Below are 24286 nucleotides of genomic sequence, written 5' to 3' on the forward strand. Positions count from 1 at the left end.
GAAGACAAAGATAATGTTCAATAGCCTGGCCGAGGAACAAGAATTCAGGATCGCCAGTCAGCCTCTATAGTCTGTAAAGGAGTACTTTTATCTAGGTCAGTTACTCACAGGGGACCCTGATCATGAGAAATAAATTTGCAGAAGAAAAAAAATGGGTTGGAGTGCATACGGCAGGCATTGCCAAATACTGACTGGGAGCTTACCAATGTCGTTGAAAAGAAAAGTGTACAATCATTGCATTCTACCGGTGCTAACATATGGGACAGAAACTTGGAGGTTAACAAAGAAGCTCGAGAACAAGTTAAGGACCTCACAAAGAGCGATGTAACGAAAAATCTTAGGAGTAACGTTAAGAGACAGGAAGAGAGCGGTGTGGATGAGAGAACAAACGGGGATAGCCGATATTCTAGTTGGCATTAACCCGAAGAAATGGAGCTGAGAGGCCAGGTAAGGCCTAGGATGGATAACCGGTGGACCATTAGGGTTACAGAATGGATACCAAGAGAAGGGAAGCGCAGTCGAGGACGGCAGAAGACCAGGGGGGATGATGAAGTTAGGAAATTTGCAAGACGCCATGCTCCTGATCCAACGAGAAGTCCTCGACCCACCGGGCGGGACTCCGAAGAACGACAACCGAGCGATCTTGGGCCTGGACCTGCAGAGCGCCTTCGACAACGTCAGGCACTCGGCGGTCCTGGCTCAGGTGTCCCGCCTGGGGCTGGGCGCAAGATCATACATCTACATCGGAGCCTTCCTCTCTCGCCGCACGGCCAGGCTGGAGGTGGGAGGAACGAAGCTCGAAGAACGAGAGCTGGGCAGTGTCGGGACCCCACAGGGCTCGGTCATCTCCCCGTTCCTGTTTAACATCGTCATGATCGAGGTGGCCAAACGCCTGGAGGCGCTGGGCCCGGGGATCCGACAGTGCCTCTACGCCGACGACGTAACCATCTGGGCCACGGGTGGAAATGACGGAGACATCGAAGCGGGCCTGCAGGCGGCGGTGGACGCCGTGGAGTCTGCGCTCTCGGGCACGGGCTTGCGGTGTTCGCCGCAAAAATCACAGCTACTCATCCTGCCTCCACCTGGGAGGCACAGAGAGAAGGCAAGCCAAGAGGCAGCCGAGAACATCATCGTGCGCACCAGTGACGGTGTGCCGATCCCGCACGTCCCGGGGCTCCGAGTCCTGGGGATGTTCGTGGACGGCACCCAGACCAACGCCACGGCGATCAAGAACATCACAACCAAGATTTGCATCGCGGCGCGCCTGGTCAAGCGAGTATCGTCCCGCTACCGGGGCATGAACGAGAGGGGGCTCCTGCGTCTGCTGCAGGCTTTCGTTATAAGCCACGCGGCATATGCGGGGGCCTTCCACCGCTGGACCGGCGCGGAACGAGCCAAGATCCACGCCGCCATCCGGAAGGCCTACGCGGGGGCTCTCGGGCTCCTACCAGGCACAGAGAGAACAGCCTTGCTGTCTCTGGGAGCACACAACACGCTCTCGGAGATCAGCGAGGCCCAGAGAGCTTCGCAGCTGAGCCGCCTGAGCAGCACAGCCGCGGGCAGATTACTCGATCGGGTGGGATTACTACCTCCAGGAGAACGCCCGGGAGCAGGACCGGACGGGGAGCCAGAAGAACAAGTCCCCCTGAGCGACGAGGCAGCGAGGAAGATCATCGTCTACCCGCTGCCAAAGAACACGAACCCAAGAAGGGATGCGGGCAGGCGAGCGGCGAGAGCAGCGGCGCTGGCCCGGCAACATCAGAGAGACGAGGACGCAGTCTACGTGGACGCCGCAAGGTATCCGGGAAGACGCAACGCCTTCGCAGCGGTGGTGGTCAGCGCTACTACCGGTAAACTACTAACGGCATGCACCGTGCGCGCCCGAACAGCCGGCCAGGCAGAGGAGGTGGCGATAGCCCTGGCCACAGGTTGGCCGGGCACGCGCACGGTGCTAAGCGACTCGAAGCAGGCAATCAAGAATTTTGCCCGAGGCGTGGTCTGGCGGGGCACGGAGCGGCTAGTGAGGTCCATCGTGGCTTCGCGGGCTGCTTGCGGTGCCGCTGCAGGGCCAACCATCGCTCTCAAATGGTTCCCAGCCCACATAGGACGACAACTGGCTCCCGATATCGAGAACCGCAACGAGGAGGCGGACGCTGTGGCCCGTGATCTCATCACGTGCCGGACCGCGGCAGCCCGACCCCCCCGAAACCAGCGGTGAAGAACGTGAAGAAGACCTCGACCCCCTCACCGACTACGGAGGGATCCTGGCGGCATACAGAGAGGCCAGGAGAGCCTTTCCGCCCCCGCATCATGAACTGTCACGTGCGGAAGCAGTGCAGCTCCGACAATTGCAAACAGAATGCGTGCTAACGCCAGCATTGGCCCGGCACGTATGCCCCGACATGTTTGTGGACGCAAAGTGTAGCGTGTGCGAACGTGAACTAGCCACCCTCCGCCACATCATGTGGGGCGGGTGTAACAGTGCTGTGCACAACGGGAACGGGCAGTGCCAGGACGCCACGTATCCCAAAGAGGTGGGAGCTTGGATACGCTCCGAAGACTCAACGACACAACGAAGGGCCATCCAGCGGCTTGAGGAGGCTCTGGCAAAGCAGAAGAGAAAGGGAGCCGACGCCCCGGACGACGGGAGCGGAGGAGCCCGAGTATCCAATGCCTAGCCGGAGCACAACGTCCTCAGGATCTAGGCCCTGGGACTATAGGACTCTATTAGCCTTAGTCCTCAGATAGGGAACACCCGCGCCCTGCGTGGCCGGTGACTTCCTGCACGCCGGATGCGTAAATAAATGTTGTTTCTCTCTCTCTCTCCACGACTCGCATGACTCCTTTACAGGTGTTATCGGGGCCGCCATATATGTCGCCTCCTTGTATGATGCTTCGCTCAGTCGAATCTGTTGGATCCTTGCGTAGGCGCTTGAATTCTTCTTCACCGGAGTGGAAATGACAAGAATGTTCTGGGCAACGTTATCGCAAACGATGTCACCCTCGGTCTCTGCCGGGGCTAAAGTAGCCGCCATGGCAAAAGCTTGTGCGAGCCTAATATGGCTTGTTTTTCTGATGTCAAGTCCGTCCCTCCGCCTGACGATAATTCGTATGTGGTCTCTCGGTAGATGGCGGAGCTTCCATGTGGCTGCAAGGCGCTTCATCGCACATTGCGGGGCTGCCGTGCGGCGGCCTCCCGTCGAGCCCACGTGCGATGCGTCGCCCGCCGAAGCTGGCGTTTCTACACGTGCTTTATTGCTCCTGCCCAGCGCTGTCGTCCAACCAGGGCGATTCGCTTCTTCGCGAGAGATTTCCTCTCTCTCCACCATCTCTACTTCAGGCATGTTGCCGCTCTTCGTCGAGGTAGGCCTAAGCCTACCCACGCCTCACTGGCGTGGTCCACACGAAAAGTTTCAATAATTTGGCAGAACGACCACTCACCGAAAAAGGTTCGGTATCGACGTGATCACCAGAATATACTGCGTCGAATGATGCATAGCTTGGCCACGAATGCTGGGAGAAAGGAGAACTGCCTGCTGTATGGAAGCACTCGGAGATCATATTTATATACCCAAGCCCAACAAACCTCTCAGCTTCGAGAACCTACGCCCCATCTCTCTCACCTCGTGCTTGGGAAAGCTCATCGAAGATCTGGTGCATGACTGCATTACCCAGTATCTCGAAGATAACGGCCACCTACCGGACACCATATTCGGCTTCAGGCAGCACCTTTCAAAGGAGGATGTACTCTTACGACTGAGAGGACCTTCTCGATCACCTTAACAATCGAAGCAAGTACTGCATACTGGCAGTACACGTCAAGGGAGCCTTTGATATCGTCAGCCACTACGCGATCCTCAACAACCTCGAAGGCACCGGCTTCGGTACTAGGACTTACGCGTACGTCAGAAACTTTCTGACCGACCGCATGGCAGCCGTCGGGATCTGTAAAATCCTCAGCGAAAGCTTCCAACTTCCAAACAGCGGCACCCCGCAAGGGTCGGTCATCTCACCGCTACTCTTCAACGTGGCTATGATCAAGTTACCCAAACTCCACGAGACCATACCAGATCTGCGTCACGCGATGTACGCTGATGACATCACGCTCTGGACCAGAGCTCTGAACATTGGAAGGCAACAAAGCGCCCTACAAGAAGCCGTAAACACCATCGAAAGCTATCTAAAAAATGTGTCCTCCGTTGCGCCCCCGAGAAGTGTGAGCATCTGGTCCTGAAAGCAAGAACGAGAGGCAGGCCACCCAGCTACGAAGAGCCCGACCCCTTCGTCACCCTCAATGGGACACCTATCCCGAAAGTCGATGCGCTACGAATACTCGGACACATTCACAAGGACGGATCCGAAGCGGCTAGCCTACCAAGACTACAACGCACCCTTATGCAGCTCACGCACTCGTCAAAGCCAATAAGCGGCCTCAAGGAGCAAGACACGCTAAGAATATTACAAGCACTGCTCACCAGCCGCATCACCTACTGCATACCGTACCTGGCTTTAAAGAAAGCAGAAATAGAAAAGATCAACATCACGATATGGAAGGCAATCAAAGTCGCCCTGGGACTCTCCCTCCTCCATGGCCTCTACTACACTTCTCCTTAAACTGGGCGTCCACAACACGTGGCAAGAGCTCGCCGAAGCGCACAAGAGCAGCCAACTGGAACGACTCAAGCTCACACCCACCGGGAGATCAGTACTCCGACACCTGAACTACAGCGAGACGCACGTCGGAGACACGGACAAGAAAGAACGAATCCCACCGAATCTTCGATAGTCCCTCTGCATTGCACCCATCCAGCGCAACATGCATCCCATATACCACAAGAGTAGAAGGCAAGTTAAAGCCAACGCCATGAAACGAAGATTCAAGGATGACCCGGACGCCCGCTACACCAACGCGGCCAAGTATCCGCATCGAAACGTGTACGCTCTCAGCGTCGTAGACTCCCGAGGCCGCGAGTTAGTATCGGCAACCGTCAAGGCACGCAACCCGGAAACGGCGGAAGAAGCGGCAATCGCTCTCGCCACCACCAGATGCACAGACGCAGCAGTCATTTTCACCGACTCTCAGGCCGCCTGTAGAAACTTCTCGAGGGGCCGCATCTAAAGGTAATAAATCTAAGGTACTCAAACGACGTCGCACTCCGCGCCCATACACCTGCGTAACGTGGGTACCTGGACACGAGGGACTACAGGGAACGAAGCGGCCCACACCGCTACCCGCGAGCACGTCAACCGGGCACCCCTCCCACCACACGCTCTCCGAGCCACGGGAGAAGAGGCGGAAGCCGTACCCAACAACTATTCGGCGATATTGCAACACTACCGGCTCGAGCGCCGCGTGTACCCTCCACCGCACGCAAACCTCGGCAAAAGAAGGCGTGGTCCTCAAACGCCTACAAACCAATACGGAACTAATGCACCGCCTCTACCCGACGCTCCACGGCTACCTCTGCCCACTCTGCAACGTTCCGGACACCCTGGCACACTTGCTCCTGGAATGCCCGTGACTTGAAGACAGCAAAATTTAGCCGGAAATGGACTCGAACCGAGCACCACAAGCAAACGAAGACCACCTAGTCGAAACGTGGGAGGCCAAGCTCGCCTTCGGGGACCTGAAAGACCAACGACAACTCGTCGCCAGCGCCAAGAGGGCAGTCGAAGCCAGAGGGTTCCTGGGCTAAGGAACCTTCCCACCTCAGGGTGATACCGGGTCTCGCTCGGGACACTGTTTTAACAATAAACATTTCTTTCTCTCTCTCTTTCTCTCTCTGTAAAGGAAGCGTGTCCACGTTAAAGCAAATTGCTGTCATCTTGCGCATGCTCCTTTTGATTCTGGGGGACGTTGTTCTCGCGAAATAAACTCGGTTGTTAGTCCAGTACCCTTCCTGTTGCTTTTAAAGGGCCTCTAAACAACCTCAGATATTTGTTTAACATTTCAAGTAAACACGCGCATCGAGTTCAGAATGCCGTGACGATCAACGATGCCAAATGCTGCAGTGCTACGCGCCGCGGGCGCGCCACGAAATAATAAAAAAGCAGGTATGCGCGCCCCCTGCTCTTCCTTGTCCTGTTTGCTCGCTTGTGCGCCTTTGCGAAGCGGTAATTACAGCCCGCAACGCATGTGCCAAATCGCTCGCGCTCCAACACAGTCGTGCTTAGCGGTCTCATTAGCTGCGCGAACAGAGTGCGACAGTGTTGGAATTTCGAGACGAGCGCGCAACACAGGGTCTATAGCGGCACGCTTCGCATGAACACGAGCCGGCACCGCAGCAACAGCGGGTAGCCGAGAAGCGCCGAGTCCACGTCCCCGTTACCGGCACGGTAACTCGCCGCCTGCCGTTTGCCATAGGCGCCGACTACTGGGGGGCTCCGGTGCTCGAAGCCCCTACGGACTTTTCCTGGGGGGGGGGGGGGGGGGGGCGGCTCAGCCTCCCCCCCCCCCCCGGCTCCTCAAACATGTCAGTACCAGAGTCCTGTTAGCCAAACCGTTTATGGTTTCTTTTGAGGTGCCTCTACATTTTCCCTTAAAATGTTACTGGAGGCTAAAAGCTAACGGCATCATTGTTGACGCGGACGTGCACGGCTTTTATTCATAATTTCGCTGTATTTCTGAAAATCCTGCCAATAGGAAAACAAGCGCATTAGAAGCACCAACGGCGGCTAACTCATCCGTATTTTGTCAATTCAACATGTTATTTTAATTTCCCGTGTGAACACCATGCACACATTATATTTCAATGTGTACACAGGACAACATTTATGATATTTTGAAAGAGAAAGAGGTAGCCAACTGACAATTATTTATAAAGATATGGATAGCATATGTCTAGAGAATGAATACGTTCCCACAGCATTGCCGCTATCACCTGCCCGACACTATTTCTTCAAATTGTTATAGACTACCTGTCGCGGAATTAACATGTGGTTACCTTTGTCAAAAATGTTTTCCTTTGTATATCCACCCCTTATGTAACACCACCCAGGGTTCTTGAGGTAATGAAATGAAATGTTGCTGTATGTTCATTTCGCTACAAATTGCTTTGCACACTTTTTGACCCTGAAAGAGACCTACAGACTTCAGTGACCCCTTCGGCAGAGTTTTTATCAATGGTGTGTCAAATGCACGTCAATGATATGTGTCTCAGCATTGCTTCTCTTTCCAGTAGGTCATGCTAGCGACTCATGAAAAAAAAACACTTTTTCATGAGTCTTTTTTTTCACAATTCTTTTCACAATTTACAGCATATATTGGAGATGGAAACATCGCAACGTGCATGCAGAGGTCATAAATATATATAATTAATTTAGTAACTGGAGTGCGGCCAATCCGGATTCACTCGAAATCCTAATCAATAGCAGTCATGCACAGCATAGCTTCTACTAAGACTCAGAAAAAAAAGAGGCTGCAGTTTTTGCCGGAAAGGCGAAGCAGTAATAATGATAGCGAAGCATATGACAATTACGGTGAAAAGATTCTTCCCGTATAAATCAGTGTAAAAGCCGCACCCCCAACTTGAAAGCAAATATTTTTTTTAAATCCAACCGAGAAGCAATCGCGTTCAGCGCGATTTAGATCACGCTCCACTGCAAATTTTCTCGCGCAGCGTACTTTCGCGCGTCGCAACTATAAAGAAAGTCGGTTATAACTTAAGAAGGCAGGAGAGGCACCCAGCCCTGATCACTGAAGCGCAGCAGCCTATTGCTACCGCGATTAAAGAAATAGTCCCCCTGACGCGACTCGGCCCAGCAGGAAGCGCGGGCCGCCATGTCCTCCGTCGGCGAGGTCACTGGCCGTGCGGCTCATGACGTCAGTCTTGGTGGATGCTCGTGTGCATCCGCCTTTGAGGGGCAAATGCAGCTGCCTTCTAAAGTTTTACAGTACTATAGAGGGCGAGAGGAGGCGATCGCGGAGCTTTACGGCTGATTTCATACTCGTAGTTGGAAAAATTAGATAAAATGGCCTGGTCCCTTGTAAGGCTCGTCAATATTGCGGCAAGAAAGTGCGGCCCTCACACGAGTCTGTACGTTGGTTATATCGCCCATATAAATTATAGTAACATTTACTCACTAATTAAAATAACAAACATCGTACAATGCACGCACCATGTGAGCCTGTAAATATCTCGCTGGAAGACCACGAGCAGTCGCTATCACAACGCTGGCATTATGATGTACGCCGGCAGCGGGGGCCAATGGTTCGTACAGGCGTGCGATTCACCGTGACTCCGAAAATTAGATTCATCATCATCATCTCCATATTTTTATGTCCACCACAGGACGTCTTTTGTCAGTGATCCCCAATTACCGCTGTTTCTTAACTTAGGCTATGCGATCTGCAACACTTGGGGCGCGGAAAAACAGCCTCAGAAAGAAGACAGCGCGCATGAAGTTAGCAGCTATCCATGCTCGCCCTTGATCATTGCACCCCCGAATGATTACCAACAATTGGATACGGCACGCGGGTCACGTAAGCGTCAACCGCACACATTTATTTGCAGCTGCGGCAGGGTAAGATGAGAAGACGCGTGCTCTCCTATCCATGCACGTATTTGATCACGTGAAATCCAACAAACCCGAATATTGAGCGCGTGGGAAGATAATAGCCATCATGGGTTACGGCTCAGCGTTACGGGCTTTTTATCGCACCCCTAGTGTATGGGTCGCTCACTCATATGACTTTTGGACTTTATACGGAATATCACGGCGACGAAGACAGCGAAAATTTGCCCGGAGTGTCGATACAATTGCTGTCCCAATAAAAGGAGAAATAGAAAACACGCGTCGAGCTCGGTTCTACCGCATATGCGGACGTTGCAATGTGCATCAGCTACAAACACAGCATGAGCACCAACGCCAAAACCAATAGTGGGCTCCTCGCTTATGAGTACTTCGCCAGAACCCGTCTGGCGTTGAAAAGGAAGCGTATTTTCCACCGTATAATCACCAGCGGAAACATAACACTATAGCGCGCGGGGAGACAGCGCACGCGAAGGGACCAGCCATCTCGGATGTCCCAAGCTTGAACTCGGCGCAGATAAACTCCAAAATGAAGCGCGTGACCCACATAAGTATGGCAGATGCAGGAAAAGTATAAGTTGAGGATTCGTGTGTTCTAGCCGTTAGGCGAAAGAAGACTACACGCCGCTATCAAGAAAGTTCCTCAGCTCACGTGTTTCCATCAGCGAGTGACATGTACAGCCAGAGGTTCTATGAAGTACTTGACACAGTGCTGTGTTCTTTAAGCAACGGGTATCCACCTAATATTATGTAGCAGCGTAAGTCCCACATCGAGGAGCTTGCCATAGGTAAGGAAGACGAAGCATATAGTATAACAGTTCTACGCTGACGACCTTGAACCAGAACGCCTGATGTTGCACAGAGATATGCTGATTGACATTTTAAGCCAGCTAAGGTCGGCATACACAGTTGGGGACGTCGTGCACATGTTTACGGGGGGCAAGGGCGAACACCCGCAAAACCTTTTGCCGGAAATGGCCATGCGAAAAAAATTGCGTTGGCCCTACCGGTCTCATCGACCACATCTGAGAGGTCCTTTTCTGAAAATGTACTTGCGGCCGAGGACTGGACAAGCCCGTTTGAACCCTCTGGCCATTTTCTCGCGCCCACTAAGAACTCTCCCGCACAGTCAATTTGATTAAGATTGCCGACGACTTCATTTCCAGATTAAGCGCCCGAACGAACACTTTTTCAATAATGGTGAAATCATGGCATCAGACAACGAACTGATGTCTTTAATAAGAGAGAAAGGCACCAACTTACAAGTCAAAACAAACCACCTGGCTTAGAAAACAACGCAAAAAGTTGTACAAAGGAACGAAAATGGCGTCCATAACAGCGCAAGCAGAGTGAAGGCATTTGGGTAAGACAAGAGGTGTGGTTGCGCAATTTGTAAAGCTCCCTAGTCTATCTGTGCATTTTCCTTATTTTTATTCGTCATATGCTGTATTTGCCTCTCAAGAACACAGTCCACGTTATTCCTATGTTTGCTGTCGAGTCTTTTCGCGCTTTTGAGATATCGCTGTCTTATTTGTGTATTTGTTAATATGTTTATTTATTTGGGCACCTGATAATTTTTACTCTATAATCTTTTGTTCTGCCTCCGGAAAATAAACGAAACTAGTGGCATAAGGCATGCTTTGAGAAGTAATGAAACTATTGAGTTATGGAATCACAATATACTTATGCTAATGATTCTAGTCATAAGTTGTGTTCAGAAATTGTTATATATTGTTTAATTTTTATATGTTATGTCTTATCTTATCAATAACTGGCATTTCGTCAGGAAAAGATTTCTTCGTTGTATCTTTTGCATTAATACTTTTACAAGGCGTTACAAAGCTTTTTTCATGGATGCGTACTTGTGCGACTTAATCCGCACAAAACACATATGTCTCCCTAATGTATATTTAACTGAATCCTCTTGTCGCATGACTCAACCAAGAGAGGCCAGTCTCTCTTCGCAGTGCGAGGGGACTCATACTGTAAAACTGAATTGTCTCCTACTCTGAGGTCTTGCAAATACTAATATAAGCTCGTCACTTCAGTGAACAATCTTTCGAGGGCACACGAAGTTTCCAGTGTAACTGTTATTAAAGGTGTTATATATATATATATATATATATATATATATATATATATATGCATACATGGGTGGGGTTCAGGCAGCTGGTCCCCCCCCCCCCCGGAAAAATGAGAACTTTCCGCCTATGCCGTCTACCATTCGCAGGCCGCCGTTCGACGGCGGTTTTCCTCGCGAATAGCGAGATTTCCTTGCCGTAGAGAGGATGACACGGGGACCCATTTGTGCGGTATATAGCCTGACCGCAGCCGCCGCCGATCGCTCGATGGCGCCGATATCGTCACTAGGCCTTTTCCGGCTCACTTCAAACCTAAAACGGACGGCGCTTCGCAATGAATTACCGACGCTCACAAGCCGCAGTATTTTCTTACCGTTGTTATCGCTCTTCGCTATAATTGTACAAAAAAAAGCAAACACGCCTATATTAGCGGCACCATCGGCTACGATGCGAGCATAGCCGAGATGATGGTCGTCTCCCGTCGGTAGCCGTGCACGGCAGCTGAGCTGAGTATCGCAGCTCTCGAGTTCATGTTAAACGTTTGGCAGTGGATATCGTTCTTCATAAAATGTACAATTTACGCATCACTTTTTCTAGGGAAAATCATTTTGCTTGGAACAGAAGCTGCAGCCGATGCTTTCGTCGCCGGTGGCGGAGGCGCGCAGCTTCGCAGTCGTCGATTGGCCCGTTGATCGTGCTGTGGGCGGTGCGCCGGCCGAACTACCGCCTACTTTGGAAACCTCTCGCGCGGCAGACGTTCTAGGGCACGGGAGGCCGGTTGGCCGTTGGTATATTTGCCGCTAGCGTGGATTTGCCTTAACCGGAAGTATAGGTAGTGTTTTGAGAAGCGCGTTGGCGATGACGCATGTCAATTGACATTTGGAGCATCACTCGGCGAGGAGGAGAGACCAGCTGACGAGGAGAGTAGCGAAGGGCGAAACGAGCGAGGGCCTTTTTTCGATCATCAAACGCGTGTAACTCCGCATCAAACCTGTGTTTGATGCGGAGTTACACCCTATTACGTTACAACGCCTATAACGGCACGATTTCGAAAAATTCTCGCGGCTACGTGTTCGTTGTAGACTCGTGCACAACTGCAACACCACAACTAAATTTCGACCTCTCGGTGGTTGAGGCGCCCTTTAACAGCGGCGCTGTATAAGCTCTTGGTTAGGCCGCGTAGTGCGAAGAAAAACTGTCGGCCGATCCTGGAGATAGCGCAGAAATTGTCCACGCACCCCTGTGAGCTAGCGAAGCTGTTTAAGCTCGAGGATGACCCGTCGAGTGTACGACGCAGTACCTCCGCCTGGGGATGACGTCACCTTGCGTCAATTAGCAACATCGCTTCGCCCAGGTGCCCCGACCTCGCCGAGCCTCGCCACAGCTGTGTTAGACGTGATGTCATCGTTCGCGCCGCATCACTTCGCCTTGGCTTTGCCGAGACATGACGTCACTGCGCCGTGCGGAGTGGTTGCCGCGGCTGCGCAGACACGGAGCTAAGCCATGACGTCACTGCGCCGACCCACGGGATATATAGCTCCGCATTGCCACCGCGGCGACACCAAAGCCCCGCGGTCTCCGCACCGAGAACATCGCCGCGAAGACGGAAGATGGAAACACAGGCAGCGCGGCGCGAAAGTCGCGGAGCCGCTACGCGAGAACGAGTGAGACGAATTCAGTATGATCCCGTGTATCGCGCCGCCGAAGCGGCGGCGAATCATCGGTGATTCGCAGAAGATGGCGGAGCGACCGACGGAGCGACCGACCGTCCGTCGGAATAGGTCGCTCTAAGCAAGGTCTGTGCATGAGCTTATGCAAAGATAATTTTTGGAAAGGTACCGCTTCCCATGTTGAGAACAAGGAACTCAAACAAATTGACAGACACAGAACCTGGTGTGACAGAGATTGACAGGAACGGAAATACGTGGTGTGATCACAAATGTCACGGTTTCATACTCATCTATGCATTGTTCAACGTGTGAAGGTGGGCTATTAGGAATCGAATAATACAAGTATTTTATGTCTCTCGACAAAACGAAATTTTCGCAGCATACATGATCATGGATCCGCGACTTCTTTAGCGCTATCTGAAAGAGAATTGTTTGCTGGTCTAAATATTATGCAGAGCCCATGCACTGTGGGAATGAATGTAAGTGAAGCTTTCTGTGCTGTTTGCTTTGATGGACGATAATAAGCAATGATGTCGACGGCCAATGTTTAATTTGTTTAATTTCTTGAATGTTTGGTCCAGCACGAGATTGGTGAGCTGCTATTAACGTTACCTTGCGTGCTCCAATGCTGTTTGCGTAGTACAGCACAACGGGGGGGGGGGGGGAGGGGGTTGTTGCTGTGCGCCATACCTGATATCCTCTCAAAGGGCTGTGCATATTCATTGCCTCCCGTGACAGAAGTACTACACTTTATTTGAATTATGGGGTTGTACGTGCCAAAACCACAATCGGTTTATGAGGCACGCTGCAGTGGCCCACTCCGGATTAGGTTTGACATACGGGTATTCCTTAACATGTCGATAAATCTAGGTACATGGACGTTTTTGTATTTCGCCCCAGTCGAAATGTGGCTGCCTTGGTTCGGGATCGAACCCGCGACCTCGAGCAATACCGCTGCCGCAAAGCTACTGCGATGGGCACAGAGGTGTTTATTTGACGTGTGACCAGTTCCGTAGTGTAGCCTTGACTGTACGGTGCGCTTTAATGCGAGTCTGTTCTGCACACGCTGCTTAAAGGCCGCTTCACATGATGCAATTTTCATCGCACCGGAAGTGCGATTTCCGTAGCATGCGACGAAAATCACAGTCGCAGTGCCAACTGCGATTTTCGGCTGCGACCAACCGGTTGGTCGCAGAGTCGCAACGTCGCAGAGATCGCTGCGTCTTTCCGTCAAATTTGCGCCAAGAGCTATTTCGCGGTCTGTTTGGGAAAATGGCGTCCATCGTTCAACACAACGTTTATAGATACTTTTTTGTCTATAAATGTTTGCTCAACAAGCCTCGAACAGTGCAACTAATTGAGTGGAGCCGTGTATTGCGCAATCGGTACGTACCATCAGCACCGACACGCGAACAGTGCAGATAAAGACTCGTAGGTCAGATTCGGCTCTGCAATTTTTGTGCGTTTGTTGACACGCTACGTTGCGAATCATGCGACGCTTTTGTTACGTTGGCTTTGGTGCTGATAGTACGTACTTTTGCGTGCTTTTCCATTATTCACACGCGCTGCGAGTTGGTAAATACTACTAGCTGTCCTTCATTGGAAGACATGGCCTTCGGATGTCCTCCCAATTTTTTGGCAGTACAAGCTACTCGCATTACACGAAAATGCCAAAGTTGTAGCGCCATATGCTTTTACGCACGGAACAATTTAAAGAATATGCAACTACGGACAAATGCTACGGTCAAATAGTCACGCTATACGCGTGACAATTTAGTTTCCGTCGGTTGGTTTGGGCTTCCATGCGCATTTTCCCCAATGAATGATCTATTTTCAAGGCTCTGTTACTTTCGCTGCGAGACGCGACTGCTTATCAAGCTCGCTAAGCGAACGTGCAAACTGTATATCGTAATGAATGTTCTACAATAGCATATTTAAAGATTTGACTGGTAATAAACTGCATTGTGAATTTTTTTCGAAGCATTATTTAAACAGATTTTCTCATTTTTCTGATGTATCATTTTTCCACAAAAACAAATAAACCTTCAATGTGTTGCAGACTTTGTATACTTACTGCATCTGTATTAACCCTCACATTAAAAGGTCATTCCGTATTGTGCTTACTTCAGTGCATCAAATTTCTTTTGTTTATGCTGGTCGTAACACATCGCTATATTCTAAGCACCTACTTCGCCATAAACATTCTTGCCTCTCCTTGCTTCCCTGCCTCTACTTCCAGTAAAACACATGCAACAATGTGAAAAGCTGCCAAACACCTTGTTTTTATAAGCAGTGGATAACACATTAACAAAAGCAGATCAAAATTGTGCAGTCAAGTGAGCCGGTTGTATTCCTTCCTGTGAGTGATAGCATCTTTTCAAGTGGGGGTCTTTCTTGCTTGCCCACAGCTCATAAAGTGGGCAGACTCATCACGAGGCGTAGGCCTAGCCCATCAAGATGGAGGCAATGTTGCTAATGAGCCTGCAATTACATGCATTACTGCATAAACTCATATAACCATATCCCGTCATTACTCAGCCGAGCTTGCTCCGAACCATATTCACCGAAATTCTGCTTATGCGAGCTTGCTCTGACTCATATTCACCAAAATTATGCTCAGCTGAGCATGCTCTGACCCATGTTCACCAAAATTCTACTCAGCTGAGCTTGCTTTGACTCATAATCACCAAAATTACACTCGACCGCTCTTGCTCTGACTCATATTCATCAAAATTATACTCAGCTGAGCATGCTCTGACCCATGTTCACCAAAATTCTACTCAGCTGAGCTTGCTTTGACTCATATTCACCAAAATATACTCGGCCGAGCTTGCTCTGACTCATATTCACCAAAATTATACTCAGCTGAGTATGCTCTGACCCATGTTCACCAAAATTATACTCAGTTGAGCTTGCTTTGACTCATATTAACCAAAATTATACTCGGCCGAGCTTGCTCTCATTCATATTCACCAAAATTATACTCAGCTGAGCATGCTCTGACCCATGTTCACCAAAATTCTACTCAGCTGAGTTTGCTGTGACTCATATTCACCGAAATTATACTCGTCCGAGCTTGCTCTGACTCATCTTCACTAAAAACCTACTTAGCCAAGCTTGCCCGACTCATATTCACCACAATTCTACTTAGCCAAGCTTGTTCTGACTCATATTCATGAAAATTCTACTCAGGCAAGCATGCACTCAGACATATTCACCAAAAGTCTACTTAGCCACGCTTGCTCTGACTCATATTCACAAAAATTATACTTACCCGAGCTTGCTCTGACCAAAAATATACATAGCCAAGCTACCTCTGACTCATGTTCATCAAATTTCTACTCAGCGGAGCTTGCTCTGACTCATATTGATCAAACTTCTACTCAGGCGAGCTTGCACTGAGTCATATTCACCAAAAATCTACTTAGCCGAGCATCCTCCGACTCATATTCACCAAAATTATACTCAGCTGAGCTTGCTCTTACTGGTATTCACCAAAATTCTACTTAGCCAGGCTCACACGAACTCAGACTCATCGTTAGTTCGAAGTCTTAGCCGACGTTTGAGTGAGTTCACCGAGCTATGTGTACATAACATTAGGTGACCTGTGCGATGCATTGCAAACATTGCACACATTGCAGTTAATTTTCTAGAGTCTAACTGACCGTTGCGTGAAAGCTTTGCCTCATGTCGATTCAAGCAAATGCATTGGATCTGCATCATATTTTTGCCAATGCTTCTGGCTGTCTTGGCCGTTACTGGGAGGCCATATTTTGTACATCTAAACACAAAGTTGAATAAATGACAGTGGTACAGTATATTAAAAAAACATGCTTGCATCACTGCAAGTACAACACTCAGAACATGATACAAACACATCCACATAAGATGCGCACAAATGCTAAATACATAAGCAGGCGGAGTCAGTTGGCCACCACTTATTGCAAAAAAAAAGAGAAAGCACAGGCCAATGCTGCAACGACCACGCATATGCATCCTCTTTGCAGGTACATGGGCTATAGAAGAAATACACGTCCGCGGAACCTAGCAGTGACCTCGAGATAGCCGCTATGGACGCTTTTGCATTCGCAGCTGGCCACTCAACCACTCAAGTGTGTTCAGTGTGTACTTGTACTTAGGCACAGCTTTTATTGTCTATATCTTAAAATTTATTGTAGTCTCCTCAAAATATGAGAATGTTTGGACTCTTAGGCTTGCAAAGGTAGATATTTTTATTGCATTCTTGTTAATGGTGAAAGCTCATCCAAAAGTTTAGAGATTCTGTCCGTGCCCCTCACTTTCCCTGTCTGTTATTGGCAGTCGAGCAACTTTTCAAAAGCAAGAAAGGGAATCAGCTTCCCCTGTTTTCACATCATTGGGTCACCGCAGGCAATTCAGGGAGGCATAAAGTTTTGCTAATACAATCGGTTCGGGAATACCAGATTAGACTGCACCTTGACTCTTTCCTTGCACTTTCTTATTTTGATCAAATAACCTAGTTTGAAATGGCTCCAGTTAGCATGCTCTAACATAGGTCTAATATAGGTTAAGTACATGACAAGCTTAACAGACTGGGATGCTGGCTCTCATTTCCAGGAAAGGAAGCCATAGTGCCTGATCTAGTTGCGAATGTTTTGGTTATCTGGGGTTTTCAGCCTCTTTTAAAATAATGTGCTCAAGCAGGTAGAAGCACATGTATGCTATTAGCGGATAGTTTCGATAGCTTCGTACTTTACACTCGCCACTATGAATACAAAATTTTAGCGTTCGATTTTGGTATTAAGCAAACAAACGTACTCCTAACAAGGTATTTAATTTTAGCCGAGGAGCTACGTGGCTGCGCTATGTACTGCAGCAAATTGACTTAAGCTTCTTGATACAGATTCACAGCGCACTAACAGCACGAGAAACAGGACGAGAAAGTACACCACACCCATGTCTCACAGAATGATATGATACTACGTACAAAAGTGACTGAAGCTCCTAAAAAATGTAGTGTCGGCTTTTACGCCTTTACAAATATTCAGAGAGCCTTTGTATGAATAATTACATCACACGCGCCGCGACGGACAAACCAGGCTGGCGCTAAGAATAAAGTTCACAACACAAATTCCATTGCACTTTCAGTAATTACACACAGATCATTTGCGGCTTCCTTCAGGGGCATACGTGAGCTTTTGGGTTGGTGCTTGCTGCTAAGTTTGGTGCAAGAATATTGCTAGGAGCAGGAACCGCTTATGCGCAATCACGAGCAATACACACACATCCGTTTTTCCGAAGCACGGGTAGCGCGCGGGTCTCTGCGTTGACATTACGACTTCGTTGCAGCCGAATTCCGAATACTGCATATGGGATGACAACAGCTATATGGGCTTGCTGATAGGTCCTCTTGTAATTTGTTGTATTGCAGGAAGAACGGCACGGGCATAAAAGACACACGAGGCAGTAAACAGCGCTGAACGACCAGCTGCGAACAGCTGTTTACGTCCGCCATGTCTCCTCGTGTTGAACTTCATAAACCGCTCTTGCACACTCCAAAATGAATTAAACTTTGAAGCTTTGTTAAAACACAAAACGCACGTACTCTTTTCTACTATTACACACTGGTCAATAATCTTGTAACGCACAGGTGTTTTTATTACAACTGAAAAATTACACGAGTTATGTCACAAAATTTGGCAGCAAGGAACCCTGGGCGTCGCATCAATCGCATTGTTAAAATCGCGATCATGTGAATTGAGTACTGCAAAAATCGCCTTGCGACGCGTGCGATCGCACCGATTTTTTTCGCTCCAGTCGCAGCACATGCAACAACCTTAGGTTGTGCGCTTGACAAGTTTGCATGGCGTTTATTTTTCAGAAATAGCAGAAGAGTACCGTACTGTACCTTGAACTTATATTTATCCTGTTTACCCGCAACCGCTCTCACGTCTGTAGTAGTAGCGTATCCTTGCTTTCTCACGTCACCTTCCCTCCCCCCGCCCTCCTGTCCCCATGCATGGGAACTGCGAGCGAAGAGTGGCAAGGCAGTGGTTATGGTTATTCACTCGTTTCGCGAATACCTCGGTTCTACCCATTCTCTACATCCTCTATAAACCTCTATCTAGCTTAGAAAGGTAAGCAGTGCAATTTCCCCAATGCTGTTGCGATGGGTCACCAATAATTACAGCTGTGAGGAGGCTAATGTGGCAACGACCAGGGAGCTCTAGAGGCCATTGTGCACATTCGTGGCGTTGCAAAGGTATAAACGAGTTTCTCTCGTCGCCTTTCCTCTCTGCCGCAGTCCTGTCATGTATGCACACGCTCTGAACCACCCTCGATGTGCTGTGCAAGACAGCAGCAGCAGCAGAAGCAGCAGTGGGAAAGTTGAAGGGAGAGGCAAAAGAAAGCTTCGCTTTCAAACCCATGATTTGGCAAGATTAGCCAGTGCATGCTGAATTCGTTAAGCGTGACAATTTATTATCTGGCCATGGTTTTATGACGTTTACCTTTGACAATGCGTTCCAGCGAGTTTATGTTTTTCCGTCGTAATAATAGCAGCAGTGCGTAGTCAGCGCATCATGTCGTTTTTAATGTGCGTTAACCTTTTTCTGATTCCAGGGAGTAGTGGCCATTCGCATATGTACAACTAACTAGCCGTTGTTCCCGCTTTAATTCCGGCAACATAATTGTTATCTAATGTCGTTTATAAAATATTAATCACTAGGCTATTAAGTTGTTTGTGCCTTACAGTTCCAAAAAAAAACTACTGAAACTGCACTCAAGCGTGCGCGCAGTCTATGCGTACCGTCACAGGAACTGAGATGCAATCGGCGCAAGTAAATGACCATTTATGACCTCTATTCTATATGATGACCTCTATCCACGGCGAGAAACGGAGTAAAATGTTACACCTTAGTTTTATGCTATCCACCTTCACGGAACCTCAAGCCACAAGATCCTTAGGTTAGCACATTTACGAGTACTAGTAGCTGGCATTTATGATACTCACGGTTGTCTTATCGACCTGAACATGAAAACACGAATTGTGAACCCATTGTACATGATATCTGGCATAACTATTTCGTAGTCGTTAATCCGCACGAACCCGTTCTGTTGGAGACAGCAAGAATGGGAGTAAAAAACAGCTCGTGATCAACGGTAAACTACGCTCGCGATAAAGGTAGAAGCTCAACGGAAGAAGGAAACTTGAAATGATGAAGCGTAGTTAAAAAGGGAATCTCAATTTAGGCTAAGGATTCGACAAAGGAACTTGTCTTCATAGGGTAGCAGCTGCTGCCCTGACGAAGACAAGCTCTTTAGTCGAAACATTTGCTTAAGGCGACATTCCTTGTTCGACTACTTCTCATCATTTCTCGTGATATAGAAAATAAATGTACCTGGAAAGTGAAGTATTTTTTTCTCATTTTGATAGGACGCTTTCGATGGTTCCAATTGCCCCTTCCCAAAATACTTTATGCTCCTTGCCTACGACAGATTTGAGGGATTACGGTAATAAAAGGCATTAAGCATCTTGCATGCGTTTTGTCAATCCGGTTTTCCCTTTCCGCTGTGCAGCGAATTTCAAAATTTGCAGAGAAATATTAGCAGGGCATTTCTGCAATGCTGCAGTTCTTAGCTGCCTATACAAAAATAAGTAGCTCACCATAGCTAAATGAAAATACGGGTCGAAGACTTTAGCGCACACACGCAACCTTAAGTGATGCAACTCGTCGTGGATTCATTACTATTTTTTTTTCTTTTGTTGCGGGATGAGTGCGACAGCTGAACTGTGGTCAGGTTCACCTTTCTTTGAGACTTCAGATAGTTATAACATAGTCGATTAAGAGAAACGCCACAATGGAGGACTGCGAAATATTTTTGTTCACAAGGAGCTCTTGAATGTGAACGCGAGGCATGGTGCACGACCGTTTTTCATTCTACCTTCGTTGGTATGGAGCCGCCGTGACCTAAAATTGCTGCGGAAACATCTTGCTTGGCTGCACAATACCCTATCACTAAGGCACCATGGCGGGTATTCTTTCAGACTGGCGGGTAGCGCTAGACAAAGTGCATCGTCGTGGCGATTTGGGCATGTCGACTACTTGTGGTGGAGTTCCTTTAGCGCTGCAAGTAACGGACGCGTAAAAAAGGGCACTGGACGCCCTTCTGGTAAAAGGTACGCCGGCCAAAGTGTGAAAATCCAATTGGACCCTGTCCGAAGAATGAGTTACGGTCATTTGTCATGCTCTACAAGTATTGCTTAATAAACTAAATTTGCACAATTGTGTAATCGTAGCTAGGAGCGAAGACCAAAGAGATCATCAAAGCCATGGTAGTCTTACAGGTAGCGATTGTGCCATTTGCCTTTGATCACACATCAAACAAGACATTTGATCACCCAACCAAATCTGCAGCCTGGAAGTGCGCATACCATGTTGCGTATATGAACGTCTGCAGAAGCCGCACTGCAAGGTGTGGATGTGCTTCAGTTTTTGTTATTTTAAGCCTCTTACTGACAAATTGTTGTTTCATTTCTTTAGGGTCTGCGGCAGAGGCTTCGAAAAGCGGCTCCCACACATTGCAGTGCCCCGAGGAGCAGGGTGTGTACAGTGTCGACTTGTCTTTTTTTTTCGAACTGAGTTGACTGTTGACCAAACCTCTACAGGTGGCAGCTCCCATGTAGCTGGTGAAGGAGTTCCTGCTGACTGCGTCTTGCTGGAGGAAACCTTGGGCAGTCGCTCAGTTGTCACAAAGGGAACATGTGTGACTGGTGAGTTTACTGTTTGCTTCAACACTTATGTTCACTTCAACAGACTATTGATATAGAGACTTCCGCAGGCTGCTCGCATGATTGTTCCGACAGCAGTATCCGAGGTACTGAACAAGCTTCACAAGACTCTCCAGAAGATGTGTCCTCCAACAGCTCCACGCCTGAGTGCCCTACAGCAAATGGTGATTATGCTGTTATTGCAGCTGTTTTCAATGTGCAATTTTATGTTTAGGACATTCTGAGCAAACTAGCACCAATAAAATGTCATGGTGGGCTCTCAGTGATTTTCATTATTAGGGTGCCATTGTTAATGTTTTTTTTTCAATTTGTGGAATCGAAAACTTTGCACCACAGAAATTTGGGCACCTTGGGTAAAAAAGAAGCGAAGAAAGCGCTCGTACGGGATTAGTTGCTGTTCGCTTTTAAAACAATTTTTGTTTATTGCAGTGCTTTCCTGTGTGCCAGCTGCAAGGTCTCCATCAAAGAAATACAAGCAAAGCATTCGACGTCTGCAAGCCAAAGTAGCAGCACAGCGGAAAACTATCAAAATACTGCTGAGGCAGCCTCACCGAGCACCGTCATCGACTTCAAAGGCCCTTGGCATTAACCGACCGCACGTCACCGAGGAGGTTTTTAAACTTCTTTCTGCACATGTTCGCTTGAGGCCCAAAGGCAAGGGCAAGCGGTTTCAGGTATACAGCTTGACAAGTTCAAAGCTTAGCAATTAGCGGCTGCTTTACACAAAAGCATTCAAGTTGAACCGAATCCTGCAATAGCTTTGTTATAGTCATTACTTCGTTACATCAGACCTCATTATGGCCCTCTATCAAGTTCAACGGGACTAACCACTCCTTCGTTATGTCCATTCTTTTGTTTACCCACTATGAAGAGTATGACCTTAAAAAGAAATTATGCTTGGTAGCCTTTCTGTATTTTTGTAGCATATGCGGGCGAACTCTGCACGTTAGTGTGGGTCGTCGGTCACTATGTGCACTTTATCTCTCCAGCTCAAGTAATATAACGATAGCAAAAGCGCGTGTTGAAATATATTCAACCGGGTAAGGAACACAGTATGAAGTGGGCATGGTTCACATTTTCATGCCTTTCGTATATTAGCTTCTCGTCAACCTCCTCACCACGCCCATCAAAACTTTTCATAAGATTGTCCAAAACTGCAGCTGTTGATGGGGTTGCGGACGCTGCCCCTTTATTATCATAGCTTGTGAGTCATAGCGCACTGTGTACAGCCTTTGTGAAAAATAATGACAGTGTTAACGCACTGTGTACAGCCTTTGTGAAAAATAATGACAGTGATAAGGCACTATGTACAGCCTTTGTAAAAAATGATGACAGTGACAATGCACTGTACAGCCTTTGTGAAAAACAATGACCGTGATAATGCACTATGTACAGCCTTTGTGAAAAACAATGACAGTGATAAGGCACTATGTACAGCCTTTGTAAAAAAATGAGTGATAACGCACTGTGTACAGCCTTTGTGAAAAACAATGACAGTGATAATGCACTATGTACAGCCTTTGTGAAAAACAATGAGAATGATAACGCAATATGTACAGCCTTTGTAAAAAATGATGACAGTGATAACGCACTGTGTACAGCCTTTGTGAAAAACAATGACAGTGATAATGCACTGTGTGCAGCCTTTTTGAAAGATAATGACAGTGATAAGGCACTATGTACAGCCTTTGTTAAAAAATGATGACAGTGACAATGCACTGTACAGCCTTTGTGAAAAACAATGACCGTGATAATGCACTATGTACAGCCTTTGTGAAAAACAATGACAGTGATAAGGCACTATGTACAGCCTTTGTAAAAAAATGAGTGATAACGCACTGTGTACAGCCTTTGTGAAAAACAATGACAGTGATAATGCACTATGTACAGCCTTTGTGAAAAACAATGAGAATGATAACGCAATATGTACAGCCTTTGTAAAAAATGATGACAGTGATAACGCACTGTGTACAGCCTTTGTGAAAAACAATGACAGTGATAATGCACTGTGTGCAGCCTTTTTGAAAAATAATGAGCGAAAGTGGTTTTCTTCGGCTGTTAGCCCTCTGATACCGCTTTGTAGCACCAATTAAGGTCCACAATTTTGGATAAGTGATGACTACCATCTATTTCAACTTGGAAGCGTCACAGCAACGCCCAGACGCAAGTAACTTGGGCTCTAAGTTTTTGATGAGAGCGACACATAAGAAGAGGCAACAGGTCTGCAAGTGTTGTAGCATAAAGTCTGTCTTTCGCATTGTGGGCAAGCTGCCCTACCCTTCCGAGGACGAACAGGCAACGTTGAAGCATCAAGTTCGCTTTTTTTTCTCATTTTGGGCAAGTTGCTCTTAAGAACAGCCAACACACTGTATTTTTGCTTTTCTGATATATTGTGTCGTGTGGTTTCTGTACGCTTTTTCTTTTCTGTGCATTACTTCTGTTAACCCGAGTCGTGACTCGGGACTTTATTGCTGTGTATACGTCACTTCTTCCTACTTTATCAACTTTGTGCGCTGAGTTTTTGCCATAGATCCATATAGATCCTTACCCACTTGCCCAGTGCGTCATTCTTCACCAGCTTGTCGGCTACTGCCAACTCTAGCGATGTGTGCGTTATCTGTGTTCTCACTCTATTTGTTAGAATTTATTTGTAAGTCTAGATGCATTTGTTGTCTACTTTGCATTTCTGTGCGATGTTCTTCTCATTTTGTGCTTTTTATATGCTCAGCCTCTACCTTGCCTTGGAATAAAAACATTGCGGGTACTCTGTCTCTTTGATTGATATATAGATTGACCGCTTGTTCCAAAAGAAAAGCGCGATGAATAAAGCCGTAGTGAATTATGATTACCTGCATATCTTTCTATTATAACTTAGTCGAAATAAAGATTACGTCATGACCTCAATTCGCACGCACAGTTTTGAGCTAAAACAAATAGGGAATCGCTAAATCAAAACGACAAACAATAGCATTGCTATTTGGGCGGAGAAAAGTGGTCTGAAATCATTAACTTTCGCCATAGCCAAACGTCGGTTGCGCACAGTAATCCAAAATTCGCGCCAGTGAAACCGAAACGGGAAGCGCAGGCCAGTTGCTCTCACCAACCACCAGGTGCGCTAGAGTCGATTGGGCCGCCGGGGTCTATGGGAGTGTCCACTCTTTAACTTTTTTTCTTTCTCTATGCGGAACCACACGGCGACAGCGATAGCGACGCCGGCGGCAGAAATCCCCTTT

General features: G+C 48.0%; 1 protein-coding gene across 1 annotated transcript; it reads left to right on the plus strand.

Annotated features, from left to right (window-relative positions):
• The first annotated feature begins 574 nt into the window (after positions 1 to 574).
• LOC119459287 (uncharacterized) lies at positions 575 to 2218 on the plus strand. The gene has a single exon (XM_037721098.1). It carries the CDS (start codon positions 575 to 577, stop codon positions 2216 to 2218), a length of 1644 nt encoding a protein of 547 aa, XP_037577026.1.
• The last annotated feature ends 22068 nt before the right edge of the window (positions 2219 to 24286 follow it).

This window comes from Dermacentor silvarum, chromosome 7 (genome assembly GCF_013339745.2).
Source record: "Dermacentor silvarum isolate Dsil-2018 chromosome 7, BIME_Dsil_1.4, whole genome shotgun sequence".
NCBI lineage: Eukaryota > Metazoa > Arthropoda > Arachnida > Ixodida > Ixodidae > Dermacentor > Dermacentor silvarum.